The sequence below is a fragment of the Adiantum capillus-veneris genome, chromosome 13 (assembly GCF_014529385.1).
Source record: "Adiantum capillus-veneris isolate H3 chromosome 13, ASM1452938v2, whole genome shotgun sequence".
Classification (NCBI taxonomy): domain Eukaryota; kingdom Viridiplantae; phylum Streptophyta; class Polypodiopsida; order Polypodiales; family Pteridaceae; genus Adiantum; species Adiantum capillus-veneris.
The window spans coordinates 147937628-147955251 of NC_140943.1; the positions used below are offsets into that span (position 1 = coordinate 147937628).

Consider the following 17624-nt stretch of genomic DNA (forward strand, 5'->3'; position numbering starts at 1 on the left):
GATATGAGCCAATATACATTTCAAAGCAAAATACCCCTCAACTTTTTTCATTTAGTCAACTACAAGGTAATGTTTGGGACTCACCTATGTAGGCATGCTAAAACCTACATTGAAAAACTTAACCTCCGTGTGTACAAAAATCAAACGGGAGATTTTTTATCTTCTTTAAGAGAAATTATACTAAATGACTCCCAACTTTTAATACCTTTTTCACCTTCTTACGTCAAAGAGGCATTTCAAAATATATGGGAGGTATTCTAGTAGATACACAATTTGTTGTTCAAGCAATGGGTCTTACAAAGCTAAACTAAAAGAAGCCGATGACAAAACTCAAAAAAACAAATGGACCCTTGAAAGGTAGCTCTGCAATGGCGAATGAATTTTTCATCTTTACTAATTTGAACCCCACTTGAGGGGAGAAGGAGACACACCACCCTTGAAATTTCATCACTAAGGCTTGTTTTAGCAAGCCTATAATCAATCAACCGTTACTAAAACTCCCTTACAGTTAAAAGCTTCATACAGACAACATCTCATCTTCCTGAAGCCACCATGAAAAATGTTGTAAAGATTCAAGATGGGATATTGGGGAAGGGGTCCAATGGAAAAGGGATCTGAGGCCTCAGACCACAGGTCTTGCCAATTATCTCCACTTGCCTAAGGTTGAATCTAATAATATGGCATGAAAGCAAAACAGCACATGCCGCTCAGCACTTTTTACACACACAATCTTGTAAACAACGGAGACAGGTGCGAAAATTTTCCATTTGTGGCTTTTGCACCTTTACAAGAGCCTCTGTTAAAGCAGAAAACCCTACATGAGATGAGAAAGAACAACCTTTATCCATAGCAGGCTCTTTTGGTGCGTTGTTGGAAGCCTCACACAGATCCAAGGCAGATTGCATTGCCCATATTGAAAGTGGTCGCATATATGCCAAAGACCTGTAATGACCGTTCACTGTCCAGCCCTCTGGTGTTTGAAACCAGTACCTGATTTTCATTTTCATGACAAAGTCATATTAGCAGATATCGCGTGATACAGAATAAAATGACAACAGACGCAGTACACTTACCCAAATCCCTCCTCAGACCAGCCAGCATGAAAGATTCCCTCTGCGGTCCGAAAAGCCTCATCTATCATTCCAGCATGTATCATTGTAGCAGCCAGTAAGTACGTGACCCCGGTCCAAATCTCCCGAGACTGCATGCAAGTCTCATCCACCTTCCCATCTGGGTGCATGCCATTCACAGCACCCAGTTTTCCACCTTTCACCTTCATGATATTGTAGTCAAAAATCTTTCTTAAAGTGCTGCTTATTTTCTCACTTTCGAAAAGTGGCGCTAATCCTGATGCATACATGTACATCTGTCCAGCCAATTGATCTGCTTGAATGGAGTTACTGTTACTACTTGTGCCACTGTCATAGTTAAAGTACACTCCATTCCAGAGCTTCTTCTCGTAGGCTTGCTTCGCTTGCTGAAATTTTGCCATAAAACTCTTTGCAACATCACTGTACTTTAATTTTTCTGCCATGGATGCAGCAGCTTGCAAGGCTGCGAGCCACAAGCCACCACAGTAAGCACTTACACCATGCACAGTCCATGTGTCGTAAGTTTGGTCAGGGAACCCATCATTTTCAATGAGACCATCTCGGTCCTTGTCAAACTTGTCCATGTAAGCCATGGCTGTAAAAACAGAAGGCCATGCCTTTGTTGCAAAGTCTATGTTTTGTGTCACCACAAAGTCTCTATACACTTGAAGCACAAACTTGCAGTTTAGGTCTTTCCACTTGCTTGTATCATGAATATTGTAAGCATTGACCTCAAACCATGGATCATGCATACCCAGGTCGTGAGGTACTGCCCCCAGAACTTTTCTTACACCCCAATCTGCATCTGTAAGAAATTTGGTCTTTTCTACATTCTGATTAAGAGTTGCATTTGCAAATTCCTGCTGGATACAGAGCTCTAATTTTGGAAACAATGCGAGTAGGGCAAACGATGCATAAAAATGAACATCATATGTACACCACATCACATACTCCAAGCCCTCCAGGTAGAGGAAACGGCCGACACTGCTTTCTCCTTGATGATCTTTAACCACTGGTCCAGCTCTCTGCTTTTGCTCCATGAACATTTCTCTAGAAGATTCCTCAAGTTCATCCTCCTGGTCCTTCAATATCACCTCTATTTGATTATCTTCCATGCTATTGCCAGTTTTCTCAGAAGAATCACCCTTATTAGCTTGATTCAGTTCGTTGGGAATATTGGTATTGCACGGCAGCATTGTTTCGGGCAGAAATGCTACTTCATTTAGGTCACTAGATCCCTCAACTTGTACTTTGAGGTCTTCAAATTTTCTTGTCTGAGAAAGAAGTTGTGATTGGCTGTTGCTAGAATTAGCCTCATCCTTGGACACCCAGTAATCTAGTGGTAAGTTACTGTGACAAGCTATTTGATTGTAGTCATTTTCTTCTCCTTGCTGGTTGCTTTCAAGATTTTGTTTGCAAGAACCATCAATATGGCAGAATTCTAATGACATAGCTTTTGGGTTGCCCACACCATCTTGTTGTGCATCCCTCAGGCTATATTCATCATTGTCTTTCCAATGACTTTGCCCACCCCTAAGAGCATTCGGAAAATTTTTGGTATCAGATCTTGAAAAAGCGTCATAGTCTGAGTACTCTGTGGCCCTATTCTTTGCAAGACTTTCTCCGCTTGCTGTTCCTGTTTCACTCTCTGCCAGCCAACCAAATAACTCTCAAACATATTTTACATGCTTACAATTCTTTCTTGACTGAAATATACCTGTCCAGATAGTGCCGCCCGCAACCAAAAAGTAAAGTTCATTAAAGAGAGTGAACCGATACCTGCGAATCAGATGAAAAAGATGACATATTTCCTTTACCATTCTATTCACAATGATAGCTGTGCTAATGATTAAGGTTGGCCAACCCTTGTGCAATGCGTATTTGACCTTACCATTCAGGTAGTTTCTCGTTCTTAAGAATCGGTTCTTGCCACTTTATGATAGCATCCTCCCACTTTGAAAATTCTGCAGCCAGGATGTCATTAAGTATTGTCAAGCATAGTCTGGTACCACATATTTGGCTTAAAACTCTAGGTTTCATCTAGCTCAGCTACGTAGCCTCATTACACTTTTTTGGATATCTCCCTGTATTTTGTCTTTCAAAGATCAATTTCCTATTTTTGGCCAGTTTGCAAAAAAGGTGGAATTGAAGAAGAATTGAAAGCACCCATGCACGTGTCAATGCCACAAGCCAATATGGAGATGCAGTGCCAATTGTAGCCACCTGTAGCTGGGGCTACAGTGCTGATCAGTCTAGGATGGCGTACCTGGGAGTATATAAGGTGACTATGTTGGGTTTCTGGTTTCGGGTTTTTGGCTAGCCGCATACTCTCTCTCGCTCTGCACAGTCTACTATGAGATACGTGGACGCTTTCATTGTCTATTCAGAGATGGTTTTGACTCGTTAGACAGAGTCATGAGATATCAGGATCAAAGATGTCTCGGATTATTCCTACTTGAGATTCAGAGACATAGAGACGCTCTATTGAATGGGCAAAGACAGAGACAGTCCCAGAGACGCATCTCAGATTTCTTCAGTCTGAGTACCACAGAGTCAGAGGGGACACCACCACCAGAGAGCTCGGGTCCCACCCATACACACATCAGCGGTACTCTCATTGATCGAGCTACAGAGTTAGGGAGATCGAGACGACCGCGACTGAGGAGGGGAGCCACGCAGCACCGGCTGAGATTGCGGCAGAGGATCCACAGGAATCTAGCACGACACCCAGAATGTCGATCGGGATAGGCTTCATGCTACTGCTATATTGTATCATGGTGACACTTATCCCCATTTTGTACCTTTATGGTGATACCATTGCTCAGCCTACCAACCACCCATAGGAGTCGGTAGCACTCCTATCAGTTCTTTGTTTGTAGTTTTCTTGTTTGTACCCAGACTTGGTACTAGACTCATCATTGTAATCAGTTGGTCTCATAGGTCATTTTGGCCTCTTGTAGACGTTAATATATCATTTCATTTCATTTCATTTCTCTCTCTCTCTCTCTCTCTCTCTCTCTCTCTCTCTCTCTCTCTCTCTTTCCCCCCCCCCAGAACAGTTGGTATGATGAGGAATGCCGGGACACTAGAGCTAGACTTCAGAGGGAGGTGCTTTTGGGGGACATCACTCACAGACAGTCATAGATTGACTTCCGACGCCTAGTGCGGCAGAAGAAGAGGGCATTTTTGGCTCGGCTAGAGCAGGATCTATATCAGCTATTCTTGAGTCAGGACTCACGTGAGGCATGGCGGCTCTTTCAGGAGCACTCCCCCCCCCCCCCCCCCCCCGCCATCACTTCTACAGAGGACTGGGGCCAGTACGCATCATCTTTGTACACAGTTCCTAAGCAGCCCCCCCTTCCCGACCCTCCCGATCCATGCCCACACACATGTGCTTTTTTCACCGCGGAGATGGTGAGGAAGGCCATTGACAGGATGAGGACTGGGAGAGCATACGATCATGATGGTTTAGTGGCTGAGCATTTCACGCATGCCAGAGATCTACTAGCAGAGCTTCTAGCAGTGATGTTTAACCGTGCCATGTGTGAGGGTTTGCCTGATGCTTGGAGCCTATCTACTATTGTACCTATCTTCAAGTCGGGAGACGCTATGGAGCCTGGGAGTTATTGCACTATCATGATTGGACACACATTGGCACGGTTGTACGCATCTATTCTTGAGCAGCAGCTGAGTAGATGGGCAGAGAGGGAGGGGATACGCGCAGCCGGGCAGGCAGGGTTCAGGAGGGGTTTTTCTACTCTTGACCATATCTTGACACTCAGAGCCATCATTGAGGAGGGTAGATCAAGTGGGAGACGGATCTATTGTAGCTTTGTGGATTTCCGCAAAGCATTTGACACAGTGCCTAGAGCTAGATTGATGCGCACATTACTGCAGATGGGAGTACCCACAGAGCTCATTTGGGGGGTCATGGCATTGTATAGGTCAGTAGTGGGGCACGTACGCACCTCAGAGGGTCTATCCACACCCATTCACTCCACTATTGGGGTGAAGCAGGGCTGCCCGCTCTCTCCTACTCTCTTTGGTATGTATGTGGATGAGGTTTCTGACTACATTGAGAGAGATGGTGATAGAGGTGCACAGCTGGCAGGGACATGGATTCCATTATTGTTATATGCTGATGATATTGTGTTGATCTTCGACTCTCCGGAGGGGATGCAACGTCACTTGGATGCTTTGAATAGGTTTGCTCAGGAAAGTGGTTTGTCCGTCAACCTTGGTAAAACCAAGGTCATGGTATTTAATACCACCCCACAGTGGATCAGGAGGTCAACACCAGCATTCACATACGGCCAGGAGACTGTGGAGTATATAGATGCGTACACTTACCTCGGAGTGGTTTTTAGTGGGCCAACATTTTCATTGAGGAGGGCAGCAGAGACTAGACTGACCAGAGCCCATGCAGCATTGGGTAGATTGGAAAGGATGTGTTTGCAGGTTCAGTTTCAAGAGCCTCGGATGAAGCTCTGGCTCTTTGACACTCTGGTGGCTTCTGCATTGCTTTATGGAGTTGAGATTTGGGGACCTTCATTGGATCATCACGGGAGGACAGGCCGCAGTGATGGATGGGGGGACATGGAGAAGCCTTTGGTCTCTATGATCTCGTAGCTCATTAGAGCCAAGGCCTCAATACCACGTGCTATTGTTCGAAAAGAGCTAGCGGCCCCCCCACTAGTGGTTGAGGCGCTCACCAGATCTATCTCCTTCATACACCGCATGTGGGAACTTCCCAGAGACAGATATTCCCGCCTTGCACTTGAGTCCTCTCGACAGTTAGCCATGCAGGGAGATACAGCATGCTGGTATGGGGAGATGACATCATGGTTTCAGGCGCATGGGTTCAGCATAGACAGATTGCCTCCCTTCCATAACTCACTGGATGCACCCTCTCTGACTCTTACACAGTCCGAGATCACCAAGCTCATCCACCAGGACTTGACTCAGCTAGACACCAGGAGGACATGGATACAGCCAGCACAGGACCTGGGCACGAAGATGGCTTTCTACAGAGAGCATCTCCTCCAGCTTACGGTTGATGGTTTTGTGACGAGGCCCAGATACATGGACACCCACTTGTCTCATGGGGTATGATGTGCTATCGGCCAGATACGCACATCTTCACACCAACTACAGATCGAGACTCGGAGATACAACGGAGTACCAGCAGAGGCCAGGACATGCCCCCTGTGTGACATCGAGCCTGACACAGAGTTGCACTACACATGCCACTGCCCCGTGTACTACGAGATACAAGGCCGCTTCCATTGCTTGTTCAGAGAGGGCTTTGGACCATTCTCCAGAGTCATGCAGTACGAGGATCAGAGATGCCTGGGTTTGTTTTTGCTCGAGCTACGCAGACACAGAGAGAGCCTGATGAGAGGAGAGGCTAGCCAGTCTCAGAGATAGATCACAGATTTCTTTAGAGTTGCCAATGGACACCCGGAGGAGTTACTACCACAGCAGAGCTCGTCGTCTCACACCAGAGGCACACTAATCGACCGAGCGACTGAGTTGGGGAGATCCAGACGCCCACGACGGGGGAGGACTACACAACATCTGCGGAGGCTGCATCAGAGGATTCGGATCACTTTGGGTCGACATGCACGACGCCCGGTCAGACTACTGACCATGGAGGAGATCGATGAGATCCGCCAGCGACCGATGCTGGATCTCTTGTGATCTAGCTATCCCAGCTAGCTGCTTAGTTCACACCTAGTAGTTTAGGATTCCATAGTATTTTATTGTGACATTTTTCATTTCATTTTTGTTATCTTGTTACTCTCTGGTCTCATAGGTCACTTTGGCCTTTTGAAGACGTTAATATAACATTTCATTTCATTTCATTTCTCTGTGGATTTTCGGAAAGCTTTTGATACAGTACCAAGGGCCAGATTGATGCGTAGGATGCAAGAGTTAGGGGTCCCCAAAGAGAATATTTGGGGGATCATGGCCTTATACGGGTCAGTAACTGGTTATGTACATACTCCAGAAGGGGATTCCGACATTGTTCATTCCACCATTGGAGTAAAGCAGGGATGCCCACTGTCCCCTACTTTATTTGGTATGTACATAGATGAGGTATCAGATTACATTGATAGAGAGGGTGATAGAGGTGCTCAACTTGCAGGGTCATGGATCCCTTTGTTGTTGTATGCAGATGATATTGTATTGATAGCAGAATCACCAGATGGAATGTAAAGGCAGCTAGATGCATTACATAAATTCGCGGAGGACAGTGGACTGTCGGTAAACTTGGGTAAAACCAAAGTTATGGTGTTTAACACCACACCGTAGTGGGTTAGGAGATCGGCACCTACATTTGCATATGGCCAGGATACAGTAGAGTACACAGATGCATACACATACCTTGGTGTGGTATTTACAGGACCGAAGTTTACTCTTACCAGAGCCTCTGCGGCCTTGGGAGGGTTGGAGAGAATGTGTTCACAAGTGCAGTTTCAAGAACCACGAACAAAACTTTGGCTCTTTGATACTGTGGTGGCTTCGGCTATGCTTTATGGGGTCCAGATTTGGGGACCATCTGTGGATCAGGATAATTGGAAGTCAATGGAGAGACCTTTGGTATCTATGATTTCCCGAATGATTAGAGCCAAGGCCTCCGTACCACACGCGATTACCCGAGCGGAACTAGCTGCCCCTCCGATAGAAATTGAAGCTCTTACCAGATCAGTGTCCTTTATACATGGTTTGTGGGATACAAATAATTGCCGATATACTAGACTGGCCCTCGAATCCTCTCGACAATTAGCAATGAAAGGGGACACATCATGCTGGTATGCGCAACTGTCCTCGTGGTTTCAGAGACACGGGTTCAATATGGAAAGATTATCCCCCTTCCAATACTCTCTTGAGGCTCCATCACTGGAAATTACACGAATGGAGATTAATAAAATCATCCGTCAGGATCTTGTACAGTTGGATACTAAGAGGACATGGGTAGACCCTACACAACAATTGGGCACGAAGATGGCCGACTACAAAGAAAACTTCCTACAGCTATTTGAAGATGGATTTGTGATTTGCCCGAGCTACATGGATACCCACCTGTCTCATGGTTTGAGATGTGCTATTGGTCAGATTCGTACACCTCACACCAGCTGGAAATTGAATTTGGCAGATTTAGGGGAATCCCACCTGAGAGCAAAATTTGCAAGTTATGCGGAATGGAGCCGGAGACAGAATTACACTACATATGCCATTGCACCGTATACTATGAGATACGTGGGCGTTTCCATTGCCTATTTAAAGAAGGCTTTGGACCTCTAGAAAGAGTCATGCAATACCAAGATCAAAGATGCTTAGGCCTGTACCTACTGGAACTACATCGACACAGGGATAATCTAATGAGAAGACAAAGAGCACTACAGCCTCAGAGGCAGATCACAGATTTCTTCGAATTGAGAGAAGCAGGAGTGGAAGGAGAAGCAAGAGGCCAGCAGCCAGCACAAAGGAGTACCCACATTCATACCAAAGGCACCCTCATTGATAGGGCGATTGAGCTTAGGAAATCGAGACGACCACGACCGAGATGCAGAAGCACACTTCACCGGAGGAGACTACAACAAAGGATTAGAAGCATTCTAGCCAGACACCAAGAATGCTCCTAAGAAGTTTATTTAATACTTTGTATTTAGTTTTTCACATTTATTTTCACACTTTCACACTTTTCACACTTAGTACTTTAGTACTAAGGTACCCAGACATTGTAACAGATTCACCACTTTTGTATCAGTTTGGTCTCATAGGTCATTCTGGCCTTTTGAAGACGTTAATATAATAACATTTCATTTCTCTCTCTCTCTCTCTCTCTCTCTCTCTCTCTCTCTCTCTCCTCAGATACTCCACTACCTACATTCAGTTCAGTTTTGTATCAGTTTTGTTTCATTTGTCTTTCCGATAGACGGATGACATACACACCATGTACATTTGATTTGTCTCATAGGCCGATTTCGGCCTGACATAGACGTTAAAAATCTTTCTTTCTTTCTTTCTTTTCTTTCTGGGTATGCAGCACGTGTGAAGGGAAGGCAGCAGCACTCTCGCGTGAAGGGAAGGGCAGCGTGAGGGAAGCTCTCTCCGTGAGCAGGTCTCAGGGCAGCGAGCAGGCCCTCTCTCTCTCTCTGCAGCAGCGCGCGCAGGGTGAGCAATAGCGCGCAGGATCCAGAGTCATTGGACACAGCAGTTCTATTATCCAAGGTTACACAGGCAGCATAGAAGGGAATTGACAACAGCGAGCAGCAGCACAGGCAGCATAGAAGGGAATTGACAACAGCGAGCAGCAGCGCAGGTAGGTCTTTCTCTCTCTCTCTCTCTCTCTCTCTCTCTCTCTCTCTCTCTCTCTCTGGGTATGTAGTAGAGAGAGTATGTACGGAGAAGAGCGAGAGAGGTTGGCCAAACGCCTATCTCAGTCAAGAGATTGTCAAATTCAGCCCGCACACGAGCTGCACCAGTGGACAAAGATGAGATGTATGCTTATGTGAAGGAGGAAATGGCAAAGGTTGAATCCCGAATACTGGAATGTATGACTGCATTTAAATCGGAGATTAGGGGAGAAATGCACACCCTTGGCATCTCTATGTATGCAAAATGGGAGGAGGAGATGCAAACATATGAAGGCAAATCACAGAAGGAGATGACAGCTCAACTCAAGGCTGAATTGGTCCCTCTTGAGGGAAAGATACACGCTTTCATGGCCAAGGACATGTTTAAATTGTTACAAGAGGGGTTGAAAGCTGAAGGCAAGGCCATGAAATTGGCATGCAAGCAGGAGGTGTCCACGGCAATGGAAAATGAGATAAAAAAAAGCAAGGAGGCAATTGCAGCGGTGGAAGCAAGTGTGTCAAAAGTGCAAGAGAATGTTGAAAAAAAGGTACACACATGGGCTGAAATGGCGAAAGATGCGGTGGACAAAGAGGTGAAAGAATGCGCTCCTTGGATTGAGGTTGTCAAGAAAAACAAAGGCATGCCCTCTAATCAAACGGAAGTGATGAATGCTACACTTGAGGAGGAAGCCAAGCGCAAAGTTAGGGCCCTTCGGTTAGAGTGGTGGGATGGGAGGAGGCAAAGACCGCCAAGGAGGATGCTGCGGCTTTATGTAGCAAATTGGGAGTTGAGTCGTCATTAGTGCTGGATGCATGGCGGGTTGGGGATGTGGCAGACAAAAGGGGTCGTATCCTTATGCTGAAATTTGAGGACATGGGGAAAAAGAATACATTCCTGGCCAAACGATCAGCATTGAAGAGTGAGAAAATCTACCTGGATGAGGATCTTACCCCCGCCCAAGTTGCACACCGTAAGGAATGTATGCCAAAGGTATTGGAAGCCCGAAAACAAGGAAAGTTTGCTGTTTATAGAGATGGACGGGTGATCATTGCCGAGCAGAAGGCTCGTTGACGGTTAGCCGCCCATGAGACATTGAGATGCACGGCGTGGAATTGTAATGGGTCGCTCAGGTTAGATGCAGGATACTTTGAGGATACATTCAGGGAGGTGGACCTAGCTATTTATACAGAGACTCATCAGTGTGCAGGGAGACGACTACCAGACGTCCGTGGCTATAGATGGGAATCCGTGTTCCGTCCACAGCCCCGGACGCCTGGAGGTACTCGAGGCTCAGGAGGGGTGGCAGTATTATATAGAGATGCCTTGCATGACAGAGTACATATTGTACATAGAGACCCTAAGGCACGTTATATGTGGATTCGAGTACGCAGGAGATGCAATAGGGACTTGTACATTGCAGCATGCTATTTTCCACCGGCTCATTCGCGTTATGCTTCTCATGGGGAATCACCGTTTTTGCCGTTATATGAGGATATTGTGAGATTTGCCAGCATGGGGGACATACTTCTGGCAGGGGATTTCAATGCACACACTCGCACGGAGCAAGCGGCAATGTATGATACTCAGGACGAGATGCTCCGCGAGTTGAACCCATGTGACTTGGATTAGGATGGCACAGGATGCTGGGAATGTGACAGAATACGGCATGCATTTTCTAGCTTTAGGCAGTGCCCATGGGTTGCTTATCTATAATGGCCTTCCACGATGGCCCGGATCGGATGCTCTTACATGTTGGAACCCCAAAGGGGGTTCGAGTACGGTAGACTACTTGATGGGATCACATGCATTGATTCCGGACATCAGAGATTTTACTATTTCAGGGCGTCCCCTGGCTTTGGCAGCAGATCATGCATATTTGAGCCTCACATTGCTGGGTGGTGGAGATGCAGAGCTGTAGGGAGACCCATCCCCTGGACATCCACATTATCAGTTTACTACAGCGACTACTGACATCTATGGGGCCACAGTGTCGGATAGGCTGTATGTATTGGATCCGCATCGCACATTGGATGAGCTCACCCAGGGTATGGCACATGTGTTACATGCATCAGCGGGATTGGCCTTCCCATGTACAGTGGCATCAGCAGCCCCTCCGCATTGCACTGCTCCGTGCAACAGTTGGTATGATGATGAGTGCCGGGAGACCCGGAAAAGGATTCAGAGAGAGGAGGCTTGTGGGGCATGTAGCCATAAGCATGCACAGACGATCTTCCGCCGTCTTATTCGGCGGAAGAAGAGGGCCTACCTGATACGCCTGGAGGACGAGATATACTAGTTGTTCTTGAGTTAGGACAGCAAGAGAGCATGGAGGATGTTTCAGGAGAGACAGCCGGGTACCCCCATTACAACCCCAGAGGCATGGAGAGCGTATGCAGAGGCACTATATGATATCCCAAGACAGCCCCCCATTCCACGCCAGGGGACATTAGACCGCACAGGAGCGACTTCTTTACTGTACATATGGTAGCAGAGGCCATCAGCAGATTACAGCATGGGAGAGCCCAAGATCAAGATGGGCTAGTGGGTGAGCACTTCATCTATGCATGTGGGGAACTGGCCCCCCTTTTGGCACACATGTTTAACAGGGCGGTTTGTGAGGGCTTTCCAACCAGTTGGACGGCCAATACCATAGTCCCACTTTTCAAAAGTGGGGATCCGATGGTACAGGGCAACTATAGGACCATTATGATTGGGCATTATCTGGCCAAGATTTATGGGTCTATCGTAGAGAGAGAGCTCAGTGTCTGGGAAGAGAGACATGGCCATAGAGCTAGAGGACAGGCTGGTTTTCGGCGAGGGTTCTCCACTATGGATCACATACTGACTCTTCGGGCATTGATAGAGGAGCGGCGGGCAGAGGGAGACAGGAGGAGACTATATTGTTGCTTTGTGGACTTCCGCAAGGCATTTGATTCTGTCCCGAGATTTCGTTTGATGCAGAGGCTACAGGATATAGGAGTTCCAAAGGCTATCCGATGGGGGATTTATGCATTGTATGAGTCGGTGACTGGGAGGGTGAGGGCCCAAGGTGGACTTTCAGATGCTATTGAAAGTACCATTGGGGTGAAACAGGGATGCCCACTGTCTCCCACTCTCTTTGGGATTTACATCGATGAGCTCTCAGAGTATGTGGATACATATGGTGATGCAGGATTGAGCCTGGCAGGGGTGATGATACCACTTCTTTTGTATGCAGACGATGTGGTATTGATTTCGGACTCTCCAGAGGGGCTACAGAGACAGTTGGATGCTCTCCAGAGATTTTGTGCAGATAGGGACTTGACAGTGAACCTTGGGAAAACCAAGGTTATGGTGTTCAACACCACACAGGCATGGGTCACTAGAGCAGAGCATCAGTTCACATTTAGAGGGGAGATGGTGGAGCAGGTACGGTCTTATGTATACTTAGGAGTGACTTTTACAAGCCCGCGCTTCTCATTGAAGCAAGCAACAGATGCTAGGTTGGACAGGGGCTTCGCAGCTTTGGGGAGGCTTGAGAGGCAGTGTGCTCATGTACAGTTTCAGGAGCTGCACACGAAGCTTTGGTTGTTCGATTCGTTGGTCACCCCGGCATTGTTGTATGGATCCATGGTGTGGGGGCCTAGCCTCAGTACAGAGGAGTGGAGGCGTATGGAGAGACCACTAGTTACGATGATTGCACAGATGACCCGATGCAAGGCATCAATACCACATGCTATTGTCTGAGTTGAGATGGCAGCATCCTCCATAGTGACAGAGGCCATATTTCAGAGTGTGACAGGCCTACATCGCATATGGGAGCTCCCCCTGAAACCGGCCTGTTCAATCCAAAAAGGGCGGTAGACTTTACTTTAAACCTTGATTTAGCTTTCACCCATTATTAGTCGTCTATTTTACCTGTACTTTCAAGACACATCAAAGGGGAGAGGGATACAGGCTGCTAGATTGCACCTGTATAAGTAGACGGACACCAGATTGGCCCCTAACTTAGGCGCCCCTTTCGGTATTTCTTTATTGTTCAAAAGAGGGAATAAACGCTGTGGTTCCTACAAGCTGCCCCGCACAAACTCGGCTGAATTTCCACTGTTCCAGCCCGATTTCGGCAGCATAACTGTACTAGAACCTTTCACGGTCCGTATTCCCACGCATTGGCTGACTTTCCCGACGCATACGGGCACTTTGCAAAACCTGGCGAGAATCTGCAGCACGCTGAATTCTCTGTTTTCAGCCCTGAAAATACGCCAGATCGCCTGTACAGCGGTCCCCTTGCGTCCCCGAACCTCCTGGGGTATTAGGGTCCGTTTAGGGCCAAAACCCTAAACCTGCAAAAATACACAGCAGGCTGTAATTCACTGTTTCGGGCTCCGTTCCGCGTGCCGGTCGCATCCCTAGCAAGTCCTCGAGCTCCCGCACCTGTAGGGCTACTTGCCCTTTGAATCGGACGAGATTTCTGGCGTGAAACCTCTCCGAATTCACCTGTACCTGCGGGGGGATTAGCCGCTAGCTAATCCAGTACCTGTGCAAGAGGCTCTTGCCTCGGCAATCGCGCATGAACCCACACAACTGTACATTGGTCAAATGAAAAGCCCACTAGAGGGGCATAACATACTGCCAAAGGGGAGAGAGAGGGCAGTGCGTAGCGTGCAGGGCATCACTCCTGGCACCGCACTGTGCATAAGAGGGAAAGCAAGCACTCCATAGCTCTTAACCTGTGACAGAGACTTGCAAAATGAGCCTCCCAACTATAAATCACGTTTTTGCCTTCTCTATAAGTAGTAAACTGGCCTCAGAGTGCCAAGTGTCACTCATTTGTGCATTTTCCCGCTTTAGACCCTCGGGTCTAAAAATATCTCACCTGCAGCCTCTGTTGACTTGGCCACAGAGTAACAAAATGATCCCCATGTCAAACTGCACGTAATGACGCGAAGACATTTTCAGGTCCCAAAATAGCAGTTCCCTAAATTTTAGGAGATGCTGCCATTGTATCTTTCTAGGTCATCCGACCCTCTTTGTACACTGCGGCCACATCCAAAACTGAAATGTAGCCTCTGTAGCAAAGGATTCCACTTTGGCTAGTCAATGACCCCACTTGGCTAACCATAGTCCTTGTCCAACCTTAGTGCTCTCTTGCCCTCAGGCCTGGACTCCCTCTGGACAGTTCCACACTAGCTATGCAATGCAGGGCAGTTAGATTTCCCGAGGGGTGTTTCCAAAAAGTGAAAGTAAATAGATAATAAGAAAGAAATCAACAAAAAGGATAGATAGTAGTCACACGCTGGTGACATACCCCCCTCTTGAAATCTCAAACGTCCTCGTTTGCATCTATGTCGTACATGCTTACTGTCAACACTGATGTATTCAACACCTGTCGACACATATACGACACATACATGCTCATTGTCAACCCTGGTGTATTCAACACCTCGTCGACTCATGTATTGCCTGCGTGTGAACCCTGTCCCAATGACATAGTGGTAGCTGCACACTCTGCCATTGCTTTGAGTCACTAACTTTCCAATGACAAAATGGTAGCTGCACATTTTGCCACTGTCTTATAGTACACGTTGGATCCCGTAACACTTTCGAGCATACCCAAACCGACAGTTTAAGAATGCAGTTACACATGTACTCCTGAATAGAAGCAATCATTGTATCCTTGACAAACTGACAAGAAATACTCACTTCTATAGCACTAACCAAACTTTTGGACATTCCATAAGAGCAATTGCCGAACTGACAATCTGTACAGCTCTAACATTCATGTAACAGGTATTTCATTTGAGCTCACTTTAAATACCATGTACATCATTTGTTTCAGAAGCCATTGTCACACTGACAATCCATGTAGCTTTGAAACTCAAGGGGTCAAGGTAGGTTGCAAATCGAAGGCTTCCAGGTAAAGTGATAACACAGTTGGTGACTCTGCAAGTTCACCTTCTTCCATCCACTTAGCATCCATTGGTGGATAGTTTCTGAACTTTACCAAGTAACGCCTAGCAACCTTGCCTTTCACTTTCCTTTCTTTGTGTGCCAAAATCTGTTCAGGGACCAAGATTTCGTCAAGTTCCTCGACTTCCGGCTGATCTTCAGCTGGAATAGCTTCTGGCACATCACCCACATAGGGTCTGAGAAGACTCACATGAAACGCATTGTGAATCTTCCAACTGTCAGGCAATTTCAGCCTATATGCAACATCACTGATTATGTCGCACACTTGAAAAGGCCCATAGTAACGCATGCTGAGCTTTGGAAACAGTCTTTCCTTGCCCTTCATCTTCTTTAACCTTGCCTTTTCAAACCGTAGAAGCACCCAATCACCAAGTGAATATACCACTTCACGACGGTGACGATCAGCTGCTTTCTTTTGCTTTGCCTGAGTCCTTTCTAAGGCCACTTTGACCTTCTTGTACATTTCATCCATGTCCTGAACATACTTATCTGCTTCAAATATCTTGTCCTTTGTATGCAATATGGGAGGAACTTTCTTGCCACCTTCAACTATCTCAAAGGGTGCCTTGCCAGTTGATGAATGCACTGTATTATTGTATGCATACTCCACCAATGGCAAATACTGCTCCCACTTTCCTTTATGCTCTGACACATAGCACTTGAGCAGATCTAGGACAGTAGAATTTGCCTCTTCCGACTGCCCATCTGTTTGAGGATGAAATGACGAAGAGAATTTGAGCGTGGTGCCCATATTCTCAAACAAACCTCTCCAGAACAAACTTGTCATGCGTGGATCACGGTCGCTAACAATCGACTGTGGCATGCCATGATACTTGAAAATATTGCTCATAAACAAGCGTGCCATCTGATCTGGCTTTATCTTCTTCCTGACAGGAATAAAATGAGCCTGTTTGCTGAATCTACAAATAATGGTCCAAATACCATCATTTCCTGTCTGCGTTCTTGGAAGATCAAAGATAAAATCCATAGCAATACTTTCCCATGGTTTATCTGGAATAGGTAGTGGTTGCAATAACCCTGGTGCCTTTTGCCTGTCAAACTTGACCTTTTGGCATATTAGGCATTCTCGCACAAAGGCATCCACATCCCTTCTCAATGTAGGCCAATAGAAGAATGTCTCAACCGCTTTAACTGTAGCATCGATACCACGATGCCCTGCATACGGTGGGACATGACTCTCTTCCATAACTTTGCGTCGCAATGGCTTTGTGACACACAATCTGCCATGCATCATCATGAACCCGTCTTTAAGAAGATAGTGTTCATGACGTTGTCCATCCATTAGTTGCTCGAAGACCCTTGCAAAATCTTCATCATTTGCATACTGTTCTCTCATATCATCAAGTTCATGATGATAAGGAATCGACACAGCTGAAATTTGTGGCTTCCTTGACAAGGCATCAGCCACAACGTTCTTCTTGCCTTCCACATGCACAATCTGAAAATGGAACATGGACAAGATATTTGCCCATCGCATATGCTTTTCAGATAACTTTGTCTGTGTCAAGAAGTATCGCAAGGTCTGATGGTCCGTTTGGACAACGAAATCTGCACCTAGCAGGTAGTGTTTCCAACTTAAGAGCGCATGAATCACAGCCAGTAACTCTTTCTCATAGACCTGCATGGTCATCTCTGGCCCTTGCAAAATTCTGCTCTCATAGGCTACTACCCTGCCATCTTGCATTAGCACTGCACCAATGCTACTACCGCAGGCATCACACTGGACCACAAATGACTTCCTAAGATCTGGCAACACAATGACTGGATCCGAAGTCATCTTTTCCTTTAAGAGATTAAAAGCTAAAATCTCTTTTTGTGTCCATCTAAAGGTGACTGCCTTCTTTTGAAGAGCATGTAAAGGTGAAGCAATCTCAGCGAAATTTCGAATAAACCTTCTGTAATAGGAGCATAGTCCCAAAAAGCTTCGGACATCATGCACCGTCTTCAAATTTGGCCATGACTTGATCGCTTCAACTTTTGCAGGATCCATTCTGACACCATCCTTTGAGACAATGTGTCCTAGAAAGTGAATCTCTTCCAGAAAAAACTCACTTTTCTTTGCATTGATGAGCAACCTATGACTGCGTAGCTCTTTGAACACAATGGCCAAGTGATGCCTATGCTCCTCTTCATTCTTTGAGTAGACTATCATGTCATCAAAGAACGTACCAACAAACTGCTGGTGTGGACGGAAAATTC

The 17624-nt window shown here is 46.4% G+C and overlaps 1 protein-coding gene across 3 annotated transcripts in view; it reads right to left on the reverse strand.

Moving 5' to 3' along the window:
- Positions 1-483: 483 nt before the first annotated feature.
- The window catches only part of LOC147445053 (uncharacterized), a 143376-nt gene continuing 126235 nt past the window's right edge, over positions 484-17624 (reverse strand). For all 3 annotated transcript variants that reach the window (XM_086527533.1, XM_086527534.1, XM_086527535.1), the window contains 4 exons: positions 2983-3055; positions 2809-2870; positions 1074-2739; positions 484-990 (listed from right to left, as the gene is read on the reverse strand). In XM_086527533.1, the coding sequence (XP_086383659.1) occupies positions 708-990; positions 1074-2739; positions 2809-2870; positions 2983-3055 (2084 nt within the window). In that variant the 3' untranslated portion in view covers positions 484-707. The remainder of the gene's footprint in view (positions 991-1073; positions 2740-2808; positions 2871-2982; positions 3056-17624) is intronic.